The sequence below is a fragment of the Danio aesculapii genome, chromosome 7 (assembly GCF_903798145.1).
Source record: "Danio aesculapii chromosome 7, fDanAes4.1, whole genome shotgun sequence".
Classification (NCBI taxonomy): domain Eukaryota; kingdom Metazoa; phylum Chordata; class Actinopteri; order Cypriniformes; family Danionidae; genus Danio; species Danio aesculapii.
This window is the reverse complement of record NC_079441.1, coordinates 47,429,922-47,455,424: the sequence shown is the minus strand read 5'-3', so window position 1 is coordinate 47,455,424 and position 25,503 is coordinate 47,429,922. Positions and strand designations below refer to the sequence as shown.

The window sequence follows — 25,503 nt, the reverse complement described above, 5'->3', positions numbered from 1 at the left end:
TATAAAAGCTTGTCATTTTAATATGTTTTACAGCCATCCATTGTCCCGAAATCAGCACTGTAAGTGTTTCCAGGGTTGTAGAACACATTTACCTAGCGAGCATCGCCCGCCTCTTGAGACTGGTAGAGAATGCATTATAGCATGGCAAATTGACGACATTTTGATGACTAAATCAATAAAATTGTAAACTTTTCACCAATGGGTGAATAAAACTGAGGAGATTTGTCAGATGGAATAGTAGTTTAGTGTGTGTACAACCACAGGTCCAATAATTTTGTCACATGTTCAGTAAAAGCAAATGGCTTTAAATTCAACGCTACATCTGGCTTTATGGTACTATGTAAGGTGTGAAAACTGAAATTGCACCATCAAACCATTTTTAATGATTATTACTTGACCTTTGAGATATTAATGATTGTCAAGCCTAATCAATAAATCATCTTAAACAAATTGATCTCTTATAAAGAGTTGGTAATGGACATTTACAGTGATTTCATTTGACTTTGCATGTATCTAGATAGAGCACATGCACTCCAGTAGGCTCAACAACAACCCATAACCTCTGATTGGCTGCATTCAACCACTGTATTGCCCGATGTACATCGAAACTGTTATGTACAGAAAAAGAGACAAGAGGACTAGTATAGATACATACTGGTCCTCTGGATTCTGGCATTCGCACAAATTTCAACAGGACTGACTATGCTTTTCAACACTTACCCGAACGAATACACAGATTTTTGAAACCTTCAAATGACCTGTCTGCTTTCCCTTTGAGGACCCGATCCCTGTGTGATTTTTTTTAATCTGTACAGTCTGTAAAAAAAATGTAAAAGGCTTTTGTCAGAACATTGTTCTTTTCACAATTCCATTGCAAGGATTATGCCCTCATTCCTCCCTCAATGTAAGTCTGTTGTAAAGAACACCTATTCACGTAATGCACACACAATGGCGATTAGTCTTTTAAATCATCTTCATACTGATCTTGTGAGATCCTTCATTCGGGCTGTTTTCTCCATCTACTTTCCGTGGCACATACTCAATCTCAATGTTTGGCTTGGCATTGCCTTTCCCTCGACTCCACAGGAACAAGAGCACCAGACAGAAGAGCACCACTCCCAGGAAAGAGATAAACCCCATGGTGGTAGCAATAATGAGGGTCTTCATATCAAAGGGGAAGGGATCCATCGCACCAGTCCCATTGGCACCGTTATCATTGGGCTGGTTCAAAATAAAGGCAAAGGTCTTATTGGGCTGATGGGGCCAATTGGGAGAGTAGCTATGAACATGTAGGTGAGCCAAACGGGTGTCATTACCTCCTGCATTGACAGCAAAGCACGTGTACGTGCCATTGTCTTGTATTTGGGCATATCTAACCTCTAGGGTGCCATCCGGGGACACTGACAGCCGGCCGATGCTTTTAGTTGTGATGAATTGCTTTTTTGGAGACTGCCACATAATCATGGGAGTTGGGTCTCCATCTGCTTGGCAAGGGAATTGCACAGTGGTCCCCTCATCCACAAATCTATGAATGGCTTTGTGATCCCGAATCTTGGACTTCTGACAAGTGAAATAATTTGGTGGGAGAACATCCGGGAAGTCTTTGAACTCCTTACCCTGCAAAAATTCTGGCGTTTCACAAGATGGCTGCTGGCGGTTGAAATTAAGTCTCCATCGCCGGCGAAAGACCCAGAGGAGACGACAGTCGCATGCCAGGGGGTTGTCATGAAGAGCCAGAGTCTCCAGGTTGCCCACAGAGTGAAAGGCAGATTCCTCTAAAGTGCTTAGACTATTGCTGGATACATTGAGAACCCGAAGGTAGTTGAGTCCTTTGAACGAATAAGGCTCAATGCTGACTAGCCGGCCCCCAACTAAGTGAAACGCCTGGAGCCTCAGCAAATTGTGCATTTTGTTGCCCTCCACAACCTCAATGGGATTGAAGGACAGGTTAAAAAAGCGGAGGTACACCAGGTGTTGAATGGCCACGTAAGGGACGGCAGTGAGATTGCAGTTTGTGATGCTCAAAGTTGTGATATTCAGCCCGTGTAGGGACTTTGCGGTCAAGGATTCTAAGAGAGGCCAGTTAGCTATCTCCAAGACTTTTAGTCGATAGAGCCTCCTGAAGGAAAAGTCTCGAATGATGTTGACGTTGAGATGCCGCAGCCTAAGGGTCAGCAAGTTGTGAAGATGACTGAAGGCCTCTGTGGGCACAGAGGTCAGGTTACATCTTTCCATTGTTAGCTGCTCCAGGCTGCTGAGGCCATGAAATGCCCTGTGGGAAATGAACACCAGGTCATTGTCCCCCACCTCCAGCTCTTTCAGGTTGTATAGTTCTTGAAACATGTAGTCCAACAAAATGACAATTTTATTCTCACTAATGTCTAGCCGAGTGAGGTTACTGAGGCCAGTGAAAACACCCAGCTGGATCAGCTTGAGATTATTGTTACGTAGTCCCAGTGTTCGCAAGCCAAGGAGGTTGCTGAATGCCCCTGGTTCAATGACGGAAATGATGTTCTCATTAAGCTGTAGATCCTCCAGTTGTGGATAGTTGAGAAATTCCTCAGGGTTGATGGCTTTCAAGCGGTTCTTGCTAAGATCTAACAGCCGCGTGTCAATGGGAATTCCCTCAGGGAGGGTGATCAGCTTTCGCCGATGGCACACGACCGAGCGCTCTTGGGCACTGCACTCGCATCGAGAAGGGCAGCCCGTGGCAGAGCCAGACAGCACGGTACCCAGCATCAGGATGAGAATGGGCTGCCAGCATGCCACCAGGTAGCTGTGCCCACTTGCCTCTCTGGCCACCATTTTTATGGTAACCTGCTGAGAAAAAGGGCAGAGAGAAAGGGTCACAATATGGACAGAATTCATCCCATAAGACAGAAACAAGGCAAAAGAACTGAGAGACAATCATATTGCTCCTGTTCTTAAAATAGCAAAAGATGGTGCTGGAGAAAATGCTGATGCTTGAAAAATGTAACAGACTACTGCACTGGAACATGCTGTGTTAAGGCAACTCAGAGCTTTGATTAATGATATAACAGAGGCATTAAAAGTAAAAGACTGTATGGGAAAGAAAACAACCATAAACAACAATGCCCATAAAGAAGCACAGCCTCAGAAATGTCTTTTTGAAAGATAAATGAACACATCTTGGATGAACTTGAAAATCTCCTTCTTTCAATACCCAGTGGCACTTTGTTTTTAAAATATTCTATTAAAATGTAGCGTGGCATCAGTGTTGAGCAGTAGCATCGCTACAAGTCGTGAAGCTACTAGCTTAACTGCATTTCTCAGTAGCATGTCGCTACTTTCTAAATCAAATAGCTTTTCTGTTGTGAAGTTATTTTTTTAGTTAAGTGGCGCAGTAGCGATCACACAAGCTAAATTTAACGATTGCAGATCAATAAGTGATGGCACCGACATTCACAGCGCTGTGAGGCCAGTGTCTAGCCAATAAAAGTAAATCTATATGATGGCGAGAATGACGATTTCTTCTTCTAGCTGTTTTATGGTGGTCGACAACAAACTTTTTGGTGCGTTACTGCCACCTCTTGCTCAGGGGTGCATTTCCGAAAAGCATCGTTAGCCAACTAAGGTCGCAAGTTGTGTCTTTACAAACATAGTTAGTTGATTTGCTGTTTCCCAAATTCGTCGTTCCAACAAATATTCGCAAACTGCGTCGGAAACTTGTATGGTTGCAACTACACCTCTGGAGCTGTAGTTAGAAACATAGTTCCTGGCTGTGTTGTATTACCAGTTATACCCCCTATGCCCTATTCATTTATAACATTCTAACATTTACACTTGGAATGATTTTTTAAAGCATTAAAGTCATTTCTCCTGGGTGTAATTTGCTTTCAAAGTATTTTTACAGTTCAGTTTTAGCAATCTTCAAATTTACAATTGCACTCCCTTCGTAGTGCACTTTGATGTCATTTGGAACACAGTCATGGCTCATGACAAAAGCTATAGGTGACCTATTATTTAAAAGCAGAATTTATGTTACGTCTCCAAAGCTTGTGAAAACAAAAAACATAGCATACGTTAATGCTTTTAATTTATAGTAGGTTATTTATTAAGTATCTCTACTGTATACGACATGGGCCCGCTGGTTAGAACATTTCTGCAGTGGTTTACATGTGTCAAATTGTAAAAGTAGACTTAAAAAATAAATAATATCCAACTAATAATAATAATCATCATCATCATCATCATCATAATTTTTTTAATATTATTAAAGTAGTATTTTTTTTATTTCCTAATAAATAATAAATATTAAATTTAATTTCTTAATAAATAGCCTAATTATTACTTATTTGTTTATTTATATGATTTATATATGAGATTACAATACGTGTTAGCTGTAAGTGAATTTATGTTTTAGAATAGAATATGTAATGTTCTCAATAATATTTATAAAGGAAACATAGGCTCTATAGGTTTCATTTACATATATTTCAATTAATATGGAAAACGAGTGCATGTTTTCACTAAAACTAATATTGTTTTTTTTTATGTTTTAAATGAGTTGTAAATATATATACAATATACATTAGTGCTTATTCCTAGATATTTTGCTTTACTATAATTTACTATAGGCCTAGTATTTTAAATGTGTAACACCAGGTTTTATTGGATTTTGCATTGTTTTTGCTGTTATATACTATAATTTGTTTCTGTTTGGTGCAGAATATTGTTTGCAGTAAATAAATGAACTGAGCAAGTCTGCCTCGTGTGTTTCACTGACAGTTTTATTGATCACTAAGCTATGATTGACTTGGATTTAAGTTGCTTCGATTTAAAAATGAAAATTACAAAAATAGCTTAGATGTAGCTAAGCTACTTTTGCAAAGTAGCTGTTAGCTTAGCTTGCTACATTTCCCAGATGGTAGCTTTTTATGTAATTAAGCTATATTTTTAGTAGAGTAGCTAATAGCTTAGCTCACTACATTTTTCAAGTAGCTTGCCCAACACTTTGTGGCAAAATTCTAAAGGGTAAATTTATTGTAAACTATTTTTGAATGGATAGTTCACCCAAAAAATGACAATTATCTCACTATTTACTTCCCTCATGTGGTTTCAATCTCCATGAGTTTCTCTCTTCTGTCAAATACAAAATGACATATTTTGAAGCAAACAGAAAACCTGTAACTAATAAAAACAGGTTTCCAGCTTTCTTCAAAAAATTAATTCAATTTTCAGTATTGGGTGAACTATCCATTTAATGCTGAGAGCACAGTAATATAGAATATACAAGGTAATATACATGCTATGCACACAAGACGACATAATCACTGACTTCAATTTATATTTAAATGTATTTATTTTAAGTATCCTTATTATTTAAAACATCATTGTTTGTATTTTTTCCTTAAATTATCAAGTAAGACATTCTGTTCAGACTTATTTTTTGTTCCTCGTTTTAAAAAATCTATTGATAAAAGAGCTTTTATGTTTAAGGGTCCAATAGATTGGAATAATTTACCAGCTAACATTCGATCTATTACATCATTTAAGGTGTTTATGCAAACTTTGCTGTCATATTTTACTTTGGACTTGTTTATGTGGTAATTTGACTCACTAATCTGTACATCTTTTTGTACTATTTATATGTATATATGTATAGAACTTACCCTTTTGTTAATGTTTCTTTTTTTCCCTTCTCTTTGAATGTTGCATAATTTATGTTTTGTTTTTGTCTTCTGGTGTTATTTTGTGATTTTCATTTATTCTGGGACCACCTTGAAAATGAGATATATTTTAAGGGGGTTATTTTAATGAATGAATGAATGAATGAATGAATAAATAAATAAATAAATAAATAAATAAATAAATGAAAGAATAAATAAATAAATAAATAAATAAATAAATAAATAAATAAATGAAAGAATAAATAAATAAATAAATAAATAAATAAATAAATAAATAAATAAATAAATAAGAAACATGAATCAACAATAGAAATGAAAATAGTTACTAAAATTCATATGTGAATTTGTTTGGCTTTATAACCAGATGCTTTGGAAGACAAAGCAAATACAAATAACAGATTAAGCAAACTCAAGCTCATAGTCATTTTCAGCTTTAGTCACTTTTGAGAAAGAGACTTGTGAAATATTCACATGAAGAAACTCTACACACAGAGAACCTGTCAAAATGACACACAAGTCGCGTTCCATCAGACATGAGGTTACTAATTGGACTAGTCAAACACAAATCATGTTAAGCAGACAGGCCAGCTTTAATAATTTATTGGGTAAACTTTAAGTAGCTCCCATTTGCAAAGCAAGACAAAATGACCTAGAAATAAATACGTCTTGCGTCAATGAATTCAAATACATTTATGCAAACTCAATGGATGCATTATTATATTATGCAGGTTCAACAGAAGAGTAAAAATTTAGCACAGATGTATAAAAAAACCTCTAATGTCCATTCAAAGTGTGATAATATCTCAAGGGCAGCTATTACATGGGTTTTGTCACATGTTTTAATTAAAAAAAATAAATGTATTTCCCTGAAACCTACAAGACAGTGTGAAGAATGTTCACTGAGAGCAAAACACAGCACAGCACTGTGAAGCAGCTCACAGAATCCTATTTTGATAGAAATGAGGCTGCCTGCAAAATAAAAGAGGGGGTGAAAGAAAAGGCCTGCGTGCAGCCATCTGCTTAATGCAAAGATTTGCCGATTTCATCTCCGAGTGTCTTCAGGTGTGTCGGAAACGGCCGAGATTCGTTTGAGTTCCGGTGTGAAATTAGGTGAGTAGTTTGAACGATAACAATTTGATATTAGTGCTCCTCGGCTAGATCAAAAGGGCCGTTATTGTCAAGGGTGCTTATCCCTCGTTCATCCATCGAGTGTGATCTGCATACAGTCGGGCCGCAGAGCGATCGGGGCACTGTGAGAGAATTACCACATCGATTAAACGACTCGTGTGGCATGAGGAGGTGTGAGGGTGAAGGTCATGACGTAAACAGAGCTGCCAAGAACGGGATGTTTTAATCACGCTGAATCTATCACCATTTTCTCCGGCTAAGCAGGCATCAAGCCTCAGGAGGCATAGCAGGGTTGTTTAAACTGTTATTATGTGTGACATCTCCTGCGATGCAAATTTATGTCTTCCGAATATCTGCCAAACAACCACCTTTGACCTTTAACTATAATTGGGAGTATTAGTATGAGGAGAGAACAGGCCAAAGGTGCTGCCTCATTAAAAAAAGTATTGACAAATTTGCTTGGTAATTTTCAACGAGCAAACAAAAGCAGATGGAAATAGCTATAAGATTACAGTAGGTCTCTGTGGTGTGATCACAGTTTTCCTAATTAAACAAGGTTGTTGGTTCCAAAATTACAATTTTGCATTTTACTCACTGTTGTGGTATCGCACAGTACTCCCACAGGAAGAAAACAGTTCTGTGTACGGACAGAAATGTGTACCTGTTTTACTACTGATAAAAAGTGAACTGTAAATACTGGTGCTGTTATTTCTTGGCCTGCAGTTTGCAAATACCTGCCAATGGGTGAATTGAAAATCATTATAGTTTAAATTAAAAAAAGAATAATAAACATTTAACAGCACAAATATTCCCCCGCGAATATAATTGATATATTCCACACACAATTTCATCTTTGCTCCTAATCACTGTAACCTTTGTTTTAGCCCAAATGCTAAGGTATGCAAATTCTTTAAAACTAATTTGGCCTCGGTGGTCAACTGATGGCAATTGAAAAGCCACTACACAAAGTGTTGGATTTATTATCCAATTAAAAGATTAAATCATCGCTCAGGAAGGCCCCATTCTGTAAACATACAAATCAAAGTCTGTCAGGCGACTATGAATAATGTATGAAGAAGAGGAGAGAAAAAAAAATCTGCTTCTCTCTGTTGCACTGCCAGAATATTGCACTGACGGGGTAATTCTCAATAAAGTGAACTCACTCACATGGTCAATAGCTCATCTTATTAGTCAACACCCCCGCTTGAATTTCCATGAAGAGAATTGTGTCTTTAAAGGCAGATCTACCTCAGGGCACTTTAGTGTAACTAATCAGTCCTGGCATGCAATATACATTTTGACAGAAATTTTTTGACTGACTGATTTGAAGAAATGTATAGTAGTCCTGGGTAGAGTGGCATGCTTGTGTTAGATACTTAAAGAAACACTCTACGGTTGTATCTTTCTTTCTTTTTTTTTTTTGGAAATAGGCTCATTTTACAAGTCATCTGGAGTTAAACAGCTGCGTTTTACCATTACATAACCCATTGAGTCAATCTCTGGGTCTGACTGGAGCACTTTTAGCTTAGCTTAGCATAGATCATTGAATTGGATTAGACCAGGGCTCGACATTAACTTTTTTGATCACCAGCCACTCTGGCTAGTAGTTCTTCAACATTACTAGCCACTTGCCATTTTCACTAGCCACAATTTTGTGTCTTAGGGAAATATATTTTTCATGCATAAATTGATTTTGCATGCTAAAATGACTTGATTTAGATTTTGCGTTATGTCCACATGACTTCATTTCATTGTTTTGTGTGTTGTGTATGACTTTGCTCAATGAGCATGAGCAAATCGGAAGTGGTTTCATGCTGTTGCATTGCAATTAGTTATTATTTCACAAGTCTTTTCAGGTCTTAACATTAAGGATGAACCAAATTTTCTTCTGGCCACACCGAAAAATAGATAGATAAATAATTTCTTAGCTACAAATTTTAAATAATTTAAAATTTTCTAAAACTAGATAAAAATATATTATAATATACATACACTTTTTATTCAACAACACTTTTCTTAAAAAAAAAAAACGATTGACATTTTAAAACAAATATTATCTTGTATATAAAACTATGCACAGTCCTGGGTAAAGGCTTCAGATCACCAGTTAACTACTGTATACACAAATGGGAAATTAATCTTGTCTTAAAGCAATGTTACTGTAAAGGATGATAATTAACATACCGTGTGCAATAATAAAAGGATGATCATGTGCACACGGTTAACGCTAGGCCCATTAATAATCTGTTCAAAGAATGTTTAAAGCAAAAGCTGCAACCGCTGCTGCTTACATAAAATATATATATTTTTTAATTCCGAGCTCTTGAAAGCGGTGCACGGGCATCGATTTTTGTCTATTCTATTTCAAAGAGAACCGATCGCAGCAGTTACATTTCCAGGAATGGTTGGTTCATGCAAGGAAACAGGAGTGCATTTGCTTTTAAACACTCGTGCGCATCACAATACCTGTGCGCCTGTGTCTCACCGTGATCCTCCTTTCATTCTGTATTCACCTGCTTTCCTTTGCTCGTGTTAGCACAGTTGTTTATGTCTGTCGTGCTGCTTCTCAATTGAGGCCATTTTTTATTGTCGAACTTTGCTTTTAAGAAAACTACAATTATTTTCAGCCAGCCAAAGTGGCTGGTGGGAGTGTCTGGCTGTTTCTCATGCTGTGCACGAAATCACCTACTACTCAATAGGTGCTGCATTTGAATGTTAAATGTACTACTCAGCTGTTAGGAAAGTACGTTCTATACAGTATAAATGTGACTAGTATGAATGGAACTCGGATGTACTACATCCGCCATTTTGTCATGATCATGTGACGTACCCACGCCAGTTGCGTCACTTCATTCCCATTCATGAAGTCTTTTGTGGTGCATCATGGTATAGCGATCCATCCATTGGATGCACACGTCAGAATCTCGCTGGAAGTAGTAGGTCATTCGGGTACTTCTCACATACTGTTTTTTGAATTCGCACATACTACTTGGCTCGCATACTGATTTTAGCGTACTATGCAGTATAGAAGTATGCCATTTTGGACGCAGCCTCAATGTGCGTTCTACAGCGAACTTGCATCCTTGTGTTCATCGTTTAACATCATCATCAACTGCCAAAGTTCAGTTCCCAAACTCAAGACCGCAAGAAAGACAAACACACGTGAAAGTTGCCGGATGTGTTCTTGGTATCGAGGATGCGTCCATGCAGACTTGAGCACCTAACTCGCTCTAGAAGTCCCAGAAGTCATTGCAGCTGAATAAAAGAGGTGGGAATCGCAGCATTTTATATAGATTTATTATTAAAGTTCAGAGATAAAACTTATTTATATCAGGAGATTTCCTAAATGAGACGATGAAAGTAAACATCCCCATGAAAATCTTAATAAAGGTATAAAAACATTAAGTGAGTTTATTTGCTGAAATTTGTATTAAAATCTGTGTTATTTGTATTGTGCAAAGTATATTCGTAAGATTTTTGTGCTTGTTACATATATTGAAAAGGGAAAATAGCAATAAATCGTTGTATGAATGCTGTAATGTTTAAATAATTTTCCCTTAAAAACGCGTGAAGGTCATATGATGATCAGGAAGAACGCAATTCATTTCTCACAGGACTCGTTCTCTGTTCTCACGGTCTCCCGAGTTCATTCTTACTGAGGTGGCCTTGCAAGACTGGTCTTCACAAGAACGCAAGTCCGTTCTTTGCGTTCTTGGAATTGAGAAACAGCCTCTGTCTAAGCTGCCACAGCTGAAATCTATCCGCATTTGACGGGTTGGCGGGTGTTAATGTCAAGCCCTGGATTAGACCATTAGACTTTCACTCAAATAGTTAAAAAAAAGAGTTGATTTGATCATTTTCCTAAAGCTTGACTCTTATGTAGTCATGGTAAAAATGAAAACTTGCTACTTTCTAGGCCAATATGGCCAGGATACACATTCTCATGTCCCCAGACAGGTAACCAGATAACAGCTCTGTGTAATATCATTGCGCCTGCTGCAGCCATGATACGGCAGCAAAATGAGAGCATAGTTCCTAGTTGTAAAATGATATATAATGATGTGAAATATGTCCTTTATCAAAAAAAAAATGTGTTAAAGTCAATTCAGTCCCGTAACAAGACCATATCTGCTGTCATAAATGTCTGTTCACATAAGAGGTAGATGAAATATGCAGTTCTTTCCATTAAAAGCCTAAAATGTTGCGCATGCATCAACATCCCCATTTTAGAAGCGCACTAAGCATTCTCTTTGTTTAATAATTACTACCCAACATTCTTCCACACGACAGGCTGCGTGCCGTTTAAAGTGGGTTGCGCTCCTAAGATCTCTGTGGTGGAAATTACATTTTCTCCTCTGTTCTTTTCCCTCAGTAACACGGGAAGGTCATACCCATTCAACCCTGCCCACGAGCTTGGAGGGAAGAAATAAAGTGTCAACCGCAAGTTTATTTTAACATAGTGCTCCTCTGAGAGAGGGACCCTCAAATGTAATGCCCTATTTTGCCATATTGCAACAGCCGCTGTAAGTCATATTCAACACGGCACGGGTTTGAACAGGAGCAATCTAGACTCAATCAGTGAATGAAATATGAGCAAGTTAATTGACAAGTCCGTATCCGGTTCGCACTCAAAGGGGTCTGTAGTCCTGCTTTTCAATTATCTGTTGTCAGCAGGTGGGAGGAATTAGCAAGGCTTCTTTTTCACAAGGTGTCTGCCGCCTGATGCCTTCTTCCTCAACTAATGGAGGACTAGATCTCTTTTAGATTACTGCACCTTCCCAAAGCTCATGGAGTTAATAAGTGTTGCGCTTCAAAGATTTGTCCTCTTCTTCGCTATTTGTTACTTTCAGGGCTATCTGTCAAGCTAGAGGGCAAAATCAATTCTGCCTCCAACGTTGGAAAACCAAGCTATTTATCTGTTTAAGCTAGAGACCCTCACAGAGAAACGAATGTTTAAGGTTGAATCTCTTAGCAAATATGAGGATTTACCTTTGCCAAAAAATAGTTTTTCATGGATGTTTGTTTCAGGGTGAATTACACAGACCAAACCCAGCGATATCAAGATTCATCGTCCTCTGAAACCACAGAGGACGACTACCAGTTAAATTGATTTTATATTTTCATGTTACACCGCTCATGTGTTTGAGTGCTCACTGGATGATATTCTGTCTCTCCCACTCATGTACAAATGTAATTCAACCCAAAGGTCCATCTTCCTGCTCGCTCTCTCTCCCACTCCGTCCCATCCGTTTCATCCTGGCGATAACCTTGAGAAAAAAATATCACGCTGGACCATCTATATACGCAGTCTGCTTATTTTCTCTCCCTGTTCACCATAGTAGTCCTGACCTTGGCGGTGAGTCTCGGCTTGACCAAACAAGACAAATAAGCAAAGCTTGGGAGTGACCCACTTGCACATTCCTTTACCTCTGTTTACTTGGGTTTAAAAAATGGGTTTTAAAAAGAGAATCAATGCCATAAAAGAACCCCCAAGGAACCTTGCAGTGAGCAACACATTTTCTTAGTGTGAAGAACATTGTAAAACTTTAAAGAAGCATTTTCCATTGTATTTAGTTGTGTAAAGTGCATCCTAACAAAGTCCCTTTAAGGCAAGTCATTTCACTCGGCGGCCATCTTTGAAACACCTCTCGGGCGGTATGCTTGGGCATTCTGTTTAAATGGGGAAACATCAAATACTCCAAAACTGCTTGCCAAGCTTACGATTGAATTTCATATTATGAATCACCAATAAAGTTAAACAACAACTGTCTCTTTAGTTTCATTTCTAAACGTCTAAATCACACAAAATCTGCAGAAACTCACGTCTTGTCCAAGCCCCTCCCTGGGAGTATCGTCAGTCTACAGCGATCGATCGATTGGCTCCTGTACTAGAAGGCGGGGCTTTAATCACCATATTGACCATTACACTTTTCTCCATTCAAAACTATACAAGTGACACATCCTGTGTATTCTATAGTCTTTGATCCTAATAAATGACAAGATATGTAATTTTTCAAACCTATAAAGCAGGGAGGTTTAACCTTACACAAACATTCTAAATCCCTCATTACTTGAATTAAGGATTAATTAGACCTACCTGGAATCTGCGCACACAGAAATCCACAGATTTCCACAGATTTTTTAGCCCATCATTGAGTCTATTTATTTACTTGTGTAAATGTGTGTAAATTTATATTTATTCTTATTTTTAAATTGGTTTCATTAATATTATTGACTAATATGAAAGTGTTCATATGATTTATTTACAATACAGTTTGTAAAGTCATATTTTCTGTCTTTTAGATATAGATATATTATATGAGAGACTTGCTTTGTTTAGCAGATAAGTGAATCTAATTGGATTTGCATTGTAAGCATTAACTAAAAGTTAAAAAGGTATTATTATTTGATTTAATATATTAAGTTTTTAAATGACGAAACTCCCAAAATCATTCCACATAAATTCACCTATTTTTAACAAAATTCACAGATTTTTTTACAAAATTCTGCACAGAAATATAAAAAATGTCTGCAGAATCTGTCTGTCTGGCCCTATTATACTTAAATAATAGAAAGATAAATACAGATTAAAAATCATGACAGGAAATATTGCTTTTAATATCAAACCATTGCAAAGCTATGACTAGAAACACTGGCATCAGCTGAAAATATGTTTATTTAAGTTTATATATGTTTCCCAGTGTGAAGGGCATGCGCTGCTTAAAAACATGTGCTGGATATGTTGGTGGTTCATTCCGCTGTGGCCGAAGCAAAATTAATGAATTGATGAAGTTTATATATGGTGGCACGGTAGTTCAGTGGTTAGCACTGTCACCTCACAGCAAAAAGGTGACTTGTTCGAGTGCCAGCTGGACCAGTTGGCATTTCTGTGTTAAATAAGCATGTACTGTATGTGGGGGTTTCCTCTGGGTCCTCCAGTTTCCCCCACAGTCTAAAGACATGTGGTATAGGTGAATTGGGAAAACAAAAAAGGCTGTAATGTATGGGTGTAAGAATGAATATGAGAGTGTATGGGTGTTTCCTAGTATTGGGTTGTGGCTAGAATGGCATCAGCGTAAAACGTTGGCGGGAATAGTTGGCGGTTCATCCCAATGTGGTGACCTCTGCTAAATAAAAGACTAAGCTGAAGGAAAATGAATGAAGTTTATATGTTGTTTACAGTTTATAAAAAACGTATATACGTATATAGAAAAACAAAAGTTATCGAACAACCATTTGTCCAATTCTGCATCCTAAACTCATCAAATGCTGGTGTGTCATAACAGTGTGTGTGTGTTACATACTGTATTTGGACCTACATTTGTATAATGATATAGGTATGACAAAGGTATTACTAGGAGAAGGTGACTCAAAAGGATATTACTCTGTGTTCCCATTTTTCAAAAAGCTTATAAATCATACTGAATGAGTTTTTGTAAGGAGTAGGATTACTGTAGGTGTGGAGTTGGTATTGGGTGATAGAACAGACAATTTGTACAGTATAAAAACCATTATGCCTATAGAATGTCACCACAATTAAAAAATAAATTGTGTGTGTGTGAGTGTGACTCTACTAAATGACCTTTAAATGGCAGGATGCCTCATACACAACAGCAAAGCAACACATTAATATGTATTACATAACATATTTAGGTGTTATGCCACAGCCATATCAGCTTGCAGCCCAAGACCGGTTACTCATTGAAGCTAAGCAGGGCTGAGCCTGGTCAGTACCTTGATGGGAGACTACATGGGAAAACTAGGTTGCTGTTGGAAGTGGTGTTAGTAAGGCCAGCAGGGAGTGCTCAACCTGTGGTCTGCGTGGGTCCTAATGCCCCTAAAGTAAAGTGAAGGGGATGCTATACTGTCAGTGAGCACCACCTTTTGGATGAAATGTTAAATCGAGGTCCTGACCCTCTGTGGTCATTGAAAATCTCATGACACTTCTTGTAAAGAGTAGGGGTGTAACCCCAATGTCTTGGCCAAATTCCCACCATGGTCTCCCAATCATCCCCATCCACTGAATTGACTCTTTCACTGTCTCTCCACTCCACCTATAGCTGGTGGAGCTCACTGGCACCGTTTTCCTGTGGCAGCCATTGCATCATCCAAGTGAAAACCCAACCCCCATGATTGTGAAGTGCTTTGGGTGTAGGCCATACACGATAAATGCAAATATGTAATGTAAATTGTAAATAATACACATTACATTACATTATTTTTAACATTTTCAAACTGTAATGGTAATTTTTGTTCTCAGTAAATTTAACAGATTAGTTACATTAATTTTGAAATTAACTAATGTAATGTGAATACATGTAAATAGTCAATCCTCATGTACATCAAACACACTCCTGTTGAGGCAAATGAGTGCTACAGTTAAGTATTTAAATTAGCATTTAGATAATAATGAAACAACACATTGTACATAGTAATTAATTACTTATTTTGATCTCTAGAGAGATATTCGTACTTTGGAAGAGACAAAAAAAAATGAATTAAACAGCAGGGGTTTTGCACTTTCTATTAACATAGCAGTGTATCAAAGAAAGAGGAATTTGTTAATGGTGAGGTGATTCATCATTGTGTAATTTTGAGAAGAAAGTATTATTTATTGTAGCATAGTGAGTGAAACTGATTAAACACTGCGACTGAGGTCGCCGCCTTAGTGCATGAAATGACTTTAGGAAGTTTATTTGAGGTGAAATTAAAATTCAGGATTCATAAATCATAAAAAGTCCAAGCTGCAATCACATTAACTCTCATATAAGATGCAGAAAAACAAACAAGAAAATGAGAAACGAGTCAGAAACTGAAAATAATCTTGAGGAAGTGATGATTTTGCTTAATTTTGCTTTGATTTTTATTTTAAAATAATCAAGAATGATTAAATAATGATTCATCTGTGCTGGAGAATGACACCACTAAGCATAATGTTTTATAATAGACACAAAAGTCTAATAGAAAGCTACTGTGAGTCAAAAAAAATAAAGGGAATATACAGTGCAGCAACTAATTGGCTATACTGGCCTGAGGGAGTTCATTTTGTTCCTTCTTGCAATCTATTTATTCATCATCCCTTTCCTTCTGCCTGTCGCTCTCTCTTTTCCTCCCTCTCTGGCATCCCCGATCACACTGCACACATTTCACAGTTCGAAGCAAATCAGTGGTTAACAGCTAGCTAAATATTCCCAATACATAAATAGTTATCTGCTAAATTGCGGGTAATTGGTTGTCTGCTCTCATCCATTCTGCTTGAGAAATGGCACGGGTGACCCATTTGCTCCGTGTCTGTAATATTCAATTCATTTGTGCTCTGATCATTTAAAACTTTTATGTTAAGAAATGTTTTATGGATACAGTTGTGACAGCTGGAGTCTACTAGAATCATTGTGCGACTGGTGGAGAGCAAACAACTTTATTCTTTTAGATATTTTCACTTATCTGCTGAGTTTACTAGCACTTGGTTATAAGTGAAGTAAAAATATATATACAGTTGAAGTTATTAGCCCTGCTGTCATTTTTTTTCTTCAAATATTTCCCAAATTATGTTTAACAGAGCAAGGAATTGCTACTTTGACTTTTACTTTCCCTTGAGTAAATTTTTAGTACTATATCTGTACTTTTACTCCATTACTTCCCTTCGACCTGCAGTCACTACATTGTTTTTTCTTGTCTATGGGGATTAGAAAAATCAGTCCTGCGATTCCTGTCCAATCAAATCACACATAGAAGATAAATCACATCATAATGAATTACCTCAAGACATGGGCTATTTGGAAGCATTAAAGGCATCAAAGATGATGTCCAAAATCTTTACACGCATTGACCCAGAGATACATTTAGATCCATATCACTGATGAGAAGATGACGAATGTTTAATGTATGATGACTGAAATGGCCTTAAACACCCAGCAGGCACAAGACGTCAACATGATGTCAGATTGATATTTTACACCATCGTCGTGCATGAGGACATTGCATTTTGTTTGGAAATGAAAATCAGATTGACATCAGAACTCAACGACAGGCCGGCGCCAATGTCCAACGTCCAACCTAAGATTAACCAAATATCAACGCCTAATGATGTTACAGCTTGACGTTGTGTGGATGTTACCACTATGACGTCTGTCAGACGTTGAAATTTGGTTGACATACCTGATTAATAAATGTCAGTATTTGACGTCAATATGATGTTTGTTTAAGATGTTGGTTCAATGTTAGATTTTGGTCACTTTCTAACACAACCTAAATCCTTAGACACTGGCTAGACATTACATTTTGGTCACCTGACATCACAACCTAATTCTAACCTAATTTTAATGTCTTATGATGTTGTGTGCCTGCTGGGCAATAACTAAATGCACTACAGAATGTTACGTTTACACACATCCACAAATTAGATGTAAACGCATCAGCTTTTCGCAGCGTAATACTTAATACTCACTACTCCTGAGTACTTTTGAAAGGTCTACTTTTTACTCATAATTTGAGTAATATTTACTCTACTTGCACTACATTTTTAGGCAAGTAATGGTACTTTTACTTAAGTATGATATTTCAGTACTCTTTCCTTGGGTTGGGTACCGAAAGCCCTTTGTAACCGGTATGCACCGGACTAAATCAGCATATTTTTTGTGTCTAATTCCAGTGTTACTGGTGCTGCGACAAGAACGAAAGAAGCATCAAAGACACACATAAGTACGTGTTGTCACACCATTTCTAAATATTTAATGCTAAACAGCTTTGAAAGATACGGACACCGTCAGCGATGTCAGGCGTTTGTTCTTGTTGCTTATAGAAGGCAAAATGCACAGTACGCCGCATGCGGTGAATGTCTCCCTTCATCAACACGCATGATCGCATTCAATTAGCTTAAACTAAGCATTCTAAAGTATGGCTATATTTTACAAGCAGGGATTCTGATACACCAACATGCTGCAGATGCGTCACAATAGTTGCGTGTAAGGGGGGAAACACTTCAAATATATGAAATTGAGGGCTCATAGAATCAACTTAAAGGTGAGGAAGGGACTGTCTTTGACAGCTTGTGACATCATCTGGCACTTTTAGTGAGTAAGTTTACATGGACACCAATACTCTGATTTTAATAAGATTAAGACAATACTCTGATCAAGAGTAAACCACATTAACAGTATTTTTTGTTTATCTTGAAGGACCACAGACACAAACTGCAGAGGAAACATTTAAAGGCTGGTGATGCAATGACGTTAATGGATCTATGTGCTATAACATGTAACTGGGATTTAGGGATGTAACATTCAAAAAGCAACTCATGTAAACACCTGATCCTTGTCTTATTCAGATTAAGGCAAATCATTAGATCACTGATGTCCATGTAAAAGTAGTCACAAGCCCCAAACCCAGAAAAAAGGTGTTCCCTGATTTTAATGACAGCCTTTCCACAGATTAATAGTAAGCTAATGTAATGTTAATAGCATAATGCTAATCTTGCATTCATGCTAACAAACAAATGATCAAAAAATATATATATAAATTCAATTCAAATATATAAAATATTAATTGATTTTTACTTTAAACTTATTATAAATATATATTTATACTGTTTAATTATAATGATTACATTTTTCTTTTTCAAATAATTTTGTGGCTAAAAAGTATAGGTTCAGGCACCGTTTTGGCACCGGTACCATTTTAAAAGTATCGTTTTAGCACCGGTATAGAAATAACCCCAAACAATACTCAACACTACTCTTTCCACCACTGACAGTATTTCCTATAATATTTTTTTTTCTCCTGGAAAAATTTGTCCTTGTTTTATTTCAGCTAGAATAAAATCAGGTTTTAATTTTTTTTAAAAAACATTTTAAGGTCAATATTATTAGCCCTTTATAGCTATATTTATCAAACCATCATCATACAATGACTTGCCTTATTACCCCAACCTAACTAATTAACCTAGTTAAGCCTTTAAATGTCTATTTAAGCTGAATACAAGTATCTTGAAAAATATTTAGTGTAATATTATTGACTGTCATCATGGCAAAAATAAAAGAAATCAGTGATTAGAGATGAGCTATTAAAACTATTATGCTTAGAAACGTTTTTCTGGTTTAGAAATCCATTGATTTTTGATTCCCAAATCTGTATTTATGTGTATAAAGTGCACTCAACAAATGTTAACAAATGTGACTTTCAAACACAGGGTTAATCTTACACTCAAAACTATCATTCAATCCCTCATCGCTTAAATTTAGCTAATAACTAATTCATTTTAATGCACAGCTGCTAAAAAGTCAGACATTAGCACCTCTTTTTACTTGACATTACTCTAAAGTTAAATGCAGATTTAAAACCATAATGAGAAATACTGTTTTCAAAATCAAATCTTTGTCAAAGCTATGACTGGAAATCTGTTATCTGTCATACTGACTAGCACCTAATTCAAAGCGCAGTGAAAATGAGATACTTTGTTTACAATGATTTCTGGATGCTGGGTTGCTGAAAAAAAAGTGCTAAGACTGCTCGAGTTGTGAGTGGCAAATCAAGTTGCTACCATTCATCACAACATAAGCAGGTGTCTTTATCGGTATTTACAACAGCAGTTAATCAGTGAGGACCTGAGCCAAATCAATAATCAGCCCCGCTTGCCCCATACATTTGTCTTCTTCCTACCCCACACAAACAACTTTGTATACCAAATCAGCTTGGGTTTTAAGCCTACGGATGCAGCATTCAAAGCAGAGACGTATCTTCCAACTGTTTGCTTCCATTTGACTTCACTCTTTTGATCTTGTTTTTTGATGACAGTAAGATTTAGATCAAAGCCCAAGGTTTGGAAAGCTACATTCCACTAAAGGAAAAACTAACATGAACCTTGATGTCGAAACACAAGGAACTCTAGACTTATTGAAGCGAAAATGTCAAGCACTGCTCTGAAATTTATACCATTCAAACAAAAGGTATGACTAAACCGTCAAAGCGGGACTTTCGCATGAAGAAGAATATGATATGGACACTATATGAAATTGAGAGTAGCATTCTGAAACTAGACTATATAGCATGTCTTTTATAATCTGAATACATATTCCCTATGATTTCCCTCCAGAACTTGCTATGCTTGTACGGTAAAAGTATTTTTTAATTCCAGTGAAAATAAAAAGCGCCATAAAACAAGTGATCCAAACCCTACTTTGAGATGACTGGTGGCCTGGAAGTTTCGTGCAATCATAAATTGAGTAAACGACATGAATGTTTCAATTCCAAGCATGGTTGAGATTGAAATTAGTTACGACCTGTCACCCGAATATTGGTCTTCTGACTAACTGCCGATGAAGCAATATGTGATGGTTGCAGTTTAAATAAGCATCCTTCAAAGACTGGAAATGAAACAGATGCACTGTGTTTCTGTCTCTCGCTACTAACAATAAAACACATCCGTTCCTTGTGAGCGTGGCCATAACCATGTCTTGAAGAAAAAGAATAATGAAGCAAATTCTAGGACTATAATTCTAGCTGGAAAGTAATCAAGTAGTATTTTGCACCTAGTTCATTTGTATGCCTAATGCGATGAAAACAAATCTCAGCACATTTATAACTACACTCTTAAAAATAAAGGTTCTTTAATGACACCAATAATTCCATACTCATAAACATAAAGGTTCTAGAAAGAACCAAAAGGTCATTTTTACAGTAATGTTGTTGAATGGGGTGGGGCTGTCACCTCACAGCAAGAAGGTTGCTGGTTCGAGTCTTGGCTGGGTCAGTTGGCATTTCTGAGTGGAGTTTGCATGTGCTCCAGTTTCCCCCCAGTCCAAACACATGGGCTATAGGTGAATTGGGTAAGCTAAATTGTCTGTATTGTATGTGTGTGAATGAAAGAGTTTGGATGTTTCCCAGTAATGGGTTGCAACTGGAAGGGTATCCTCTGCGTTAAACATATGCTGGATAAGTTGGCAGTTGATTCTGCTGTGGCAATCTCTGAATAATAAAGGAACTAAGCCGAAAAGAAAATGAATGAATGAATGTTGTAGATTAACCTTTATTTTTGGTTTGCATTTTAATGAACCATTATTTAAGCAAAACCCCTATTGTAATGATCTTATGTAGAGAATCTGAAGAAACTTTAATATCCACGAAAACTTTACAGTAGGGGAAAAAAGTTCTTTAGATCAGGGGTGTCAAACACAGCCCTGCAGAGTTTAGCTCCAACCATTTAAACACACCTGATCCAGCTAGTTACATCCTTCAGGCTTGTTTGAAAGCTCCAGGAAAGTGTGTTGGTGCAGGGTGGGAACTGATCTCTGCAGGGCTGCTGAGTTTTACACCTTTCATCCAAAGAACCTTTTTCCACTATAAAGAACCTTTTGTTGAATGAAAAGTTTCATGGATGTTAAGGGTTCTTCATAGTTTCACTGATGCCAATTGTTATTTTAACTTGCTACAATGAGAAAAAAAGGTTATGGAAATGTTCTTCGCACTATTCATTCGTTCATTTTCTTTTTGGCTTAGTCCGTTTGTTAATCCGAGGTCACCACAGTGGAATTAACCGCCAACTTATCCAGCATATGTTATATGCCGCAGATGCTCTTCCAGCTGCTACCCAACACTGGGAAACACCCATACACTCTTGCATTGACACTCATGCACTTCGGTCAATTTAGCTTACCCAATTTACCTATACCACATGTCTTTTGACTGGGGGGAAACCGGAGCAACCAGAGGAAACCCACGCCAACACAGGGAGAACATGCAAACTCCACAGAGAAATGCCAACTGACCCAGCCGGGGCACGAACCTGGTGCTATCCACTGTTATTATTTGAAGTGTGTATTGTACATGGATCATGTAAATTATATCACATTTTTCATTTAAAACTTAAAGTTGAAAAATGGTCATTAGTTTGTATATTGCTGTTGGCAGTTTAATATTTCTATACTAAAATGGCTGTCAGAAATGAAATGTTTTACTACTTCAGTTTCATCTCACATTTTTTAAAGTGATCTCACTGGAATTGTTGCACTGCTTCTGTAAACATTGTTGCACAAACAGCACTTTGCTCTCTTATTCTTATATATTTTTATTTTAGTTTATCTTATTTTATTTCATTCTTCTAATTTTTTATAGTAGTATGTAGTCCGGTGTTATGTTGTCAATTTATGTTGTTATGTTGTTCACCCAGGAAGTTTGGCCAGAGGAGAAATGGTCGTCCCCAACTGAGCCTGGTTTCTCTCGAGTTTTTTTTTTTTTCACTTTCGTCCATTGGTGAAGTTTGTTCCTCACCACTGTCGCCACTGGCTTGCTTTGTTTGGGACTTGTAGAGCTGCGCATTGATGGATTTGCTCTTCAGTGTTTGGACTTTCAGTAGTGAAAAATAAATCACAGTGAACTGAACTAAACTGAACTTCAACTCTGAAATCTGGACTGATGCAGTTTCAATTTACTAGAACTTCTATGTTAAGCTTTTTTTGATACAATCCACATTGTAAATGTGCTACAGAAATAAACATGAATTGAATTGAATTGATTTAGCACCTTGGTCCTGGAGGAATATTGTTTCATTTCACTTTGTACTGCACTGTATTTTGTTGAAATCAAAATAAAAGCCAACTTGACTTAAAACAGTAAACCCCACCTACTTTAAGCTGATTGGCCATCATTTTGACATTTCTGAGAGCTGTTAGACTGCGGAGGCAAAATAAATTTTGTGACTTAAACAGTGGAGTGCTGTAACAAGGTGAAGGACAAGAATTCCCAAGAGGGGTCAATCTGGCCATTTCTAATTATTGAGAGGGACTCAAAGTCTATGGTGGATTGTGCTCTGTATCACACATGTGCCCACCCATCCGCCTGCTGAAACATTATATAGGTTATTTCAGCTCATGCTCTATCTATATTTGCAAAGCTACTGCTGCTGTCAGGTTCTTGTCATGGCGCAAAGTCTAATTGGGCCCGGTCCCATGTCAATCCTCCCCTTAGCTTTCCGGCAACGGTTAATAATAATTCCATAAAGTGTTTTTCATTCCTCATTAATGCTCTCGAGATTCACTTTAAAATCACCGCTACCAGCAGGCAAAGCTGGTAATTACTCCAAGCACTCTTCCTCTTTTAAACACAGGGCTCTTTGTTTTGGGTTTAATTGAAACAAAAGAAGAGTGAAAATGTGGATTGAATATAGGACGGCCGTAATCCCAAAAGCAATCTAGCTCTAGCCGAGCTCCTTGGAGTTCTTTATCAAGAGTTCTATTAGGAAGGGGCTTATCTGGCAAAATTAGCCACGGGATAATCACTCTCGAGCTTCCTGAATTATGCTAGCATTGTTCCTCTGACCAGCACTCCATCCGAGGCTAATAATTTGATTACTCTGCCTGATACAATCGATGATATCTTCCTCTCACCTTTCACAAGGCGCAAATTTAGCCATCAGCTGCCACCCAGATGATCAATAGAGATATGAAGGCAACTTCTCCCAAACGACAGATAGCATTGCTTCAAGCAGATGAACAGTGTTTTCATTCGCATGCCTTAGAAACAGACTGGCAAGAAAGTGAGGCTTGGGTCTGGTCTCAAATTTTTGACTTTTTACATAAAGCTGTTATGATTAAATTTTAATGGGAGAGTCTGCTGCAGTGAAGCGACTCTGTGACCTTCTGAATACATTTGTGGGAGGCTGGAGTGAGTGTGCGCTGTCTGATATGCCACTCGGTCGCCTCTCACAGCAGCCCCTCGCTCTTTCCCGCTATGTACAGCCCATTTCAATAGTCCCTCATTTTGTGTGACAGAAACGAGCCGCTGCGCTGATGGCGTCCGACTCTCACATCCCTCCACAATGAGGACAAACGCACACCCGGTCTGTGTATCTATGCCACCGTGGCCGAAAGCAGGCCCTCACTGAGTGCCTAAAAAAGCGTATCAAAAAGATTGAATAGGAAAGCAGCGAGGGATGTGGCGGGCTCGCAATCGGAAGGGATCTGAATTTCAATGATTTGGGGTATTTGGCCCCTTTTTTCTGCCTGAGCTGCATCATTCGCAAGAGCTGTGAAAACACGAGGACTGACAGGCACAGGCTCTAATCTATGTGTGAATGCTCGGCAGAAGAGCGTGAGGCGATGCAGTTCTCCTGTAGCACTGCCTTATCTTGTTTCATCTGCTGTTTGTTATCAGACTGCAGCATTATCATAATGGCTATTACCACCAGCTGAGAATCTGCTCAATGGGAAGATTGCCTTTTAACACAATCGCCAGTGCACTGGAACATATCTCAACGTATAGGCTGTTACATTTGTACCGCCGTTCAGTGGTGGATTGTTTTGGCCTGGATTTCTCCGCTGGCAACTACAGCATCTTCAGAATGTGGCCAGGATACTGTTGCCATGCAGTTGTTTCATGTTCCAGTCTTCCCACCCAACACAAACCTATATGCATATTGCAGATTCATCGTGTTTTGATGGATAACCCTCTGAAATAAATCAGAAGGACTTTTTTTTGCATAGCACATGGTGTGTTGGATTTGAATCGGCTCACACCTCATTTCTGGCCTGTGTATCTGATCATGAATTATATAAAAAAATGACCCCTGTATTTATAGACTTTTATTGATGCACATTTATGTAATAAGCTATGGATAAAGCGATCTGACAGCTGCAAAGGATGTAGAAATGAGAACACTGAGATAGCATGAATCTTTGATGTATCCAGTAAGACTCCCCTTAATGTATTTTTGACAGCCTGCCAAGATTAAGAAATGAAGTGTAATATTGTTATTCCTTTAAACGCCACATTAGCTGCGGAGGAAGTTGCTTCCAAGCAGTAAAACAGACAGGGAGAGAGGAAAAAGAGAGCAAGAAACAGAAAAGGCAAAGAGAGAGAGAGAGAGAGAGAGAGAGAGAGAGAGAGAAAGAGAGAGAGAGAGAGAGGGAGAGAAGAGAAAAAGAGGCTCTATAATGAGGACTGTGAATTAAAGACTCAAACACATCGAAAGCAATACATTATTTTCCTCCATAATGCATCCTGCAAAGGAAAGAGCCTTGAGCAATAAACCATGACCACAGCACCAAAAATACATTCAGAAGTCTTGCATAAATTCACTATAGACAACCCGTATCATAACCTGGCCACTGAGAAATACTCAGAATGAGGGGGTATGCTTTTTTTAGAAACATGGTGCAGGTGAAAATATGTATGAATTCTTACGCGGGCAGTTATTCATTTGTAGCAAATGACCCCCACCCTGTGCAATGACAATCCACAGTAATAGGTCCCGTGTCCGGTTCAGAAGCATTATTCAGCATCTTTCTCTCCCGAGCCTGTGCCCTATCCCTCTCAAGCACATTTCCCCCGTGAAAAGCCAAGTCGCGTCTCCCCCCCCCTCTCTTTAGCCCTTTGCAGGATCTCAGAGTTCTCGAAATGCTTATCTGGCACTGAATGCAAACTGCTCTTACCAGAAACGTCATGCGGTGGAGTCTAAATTTGGCAATTCCATTCTGCCGGAGTGCAGCTTAGATCCGAATCGCTCCAGAGTGGCAGGGTGGCACACAGGAGGCCTTTGAAGAATTTCATGAGTGAGTGGAAAAACAAAAACGGCACACAAATCCTCCACGTAGACTAGGGGTCCAGGAAATTCGGAGAGTGTGGAGCACGAGCAGCTACAGTCCACAGAATACATGAGAGTCTGTCCCAGATGCAGGCATGCATGTAAACAGGAGTGCACCCGCTCACATACATGCCATACCCAGCAGAGCGA

General features: G+C 38.0%; 1 protein-coding gene across 2 annotated transcripts; it reads right to left on the bottom strand.

The window, feature by feature from the left end:
• Positions 1–25,503, bottom strand: lingo1b (leucine rich repeat and Ig domain containing 1b). 2 transcript variants are annotated; one of them, XM_056462019.1, is made up of 2 exons: positions 25,202–25,503; positions 1–2,820 (listed from the first exon to the last, which is right to left on the bottom strand). In XM_056462019.1, the coding sequence occupies exons 1-2, from the start codon at positions 25,211–25,213 to the stop codon at positions 964–966; spliced, it is 1,869 nt and encodes a 622-aa protein (XP_056317994.1). In that variant the 5' UTR covers positions 25,214–25,503; the 3' UTR covers positions 1–963. The 2 variants fall into 2 exon arrangements, with proteins under 2 accessions (XP_056317994.1, XP_056317995.1); XM_056462020.1 differs by having other exon boundaries at positions 1–2,817.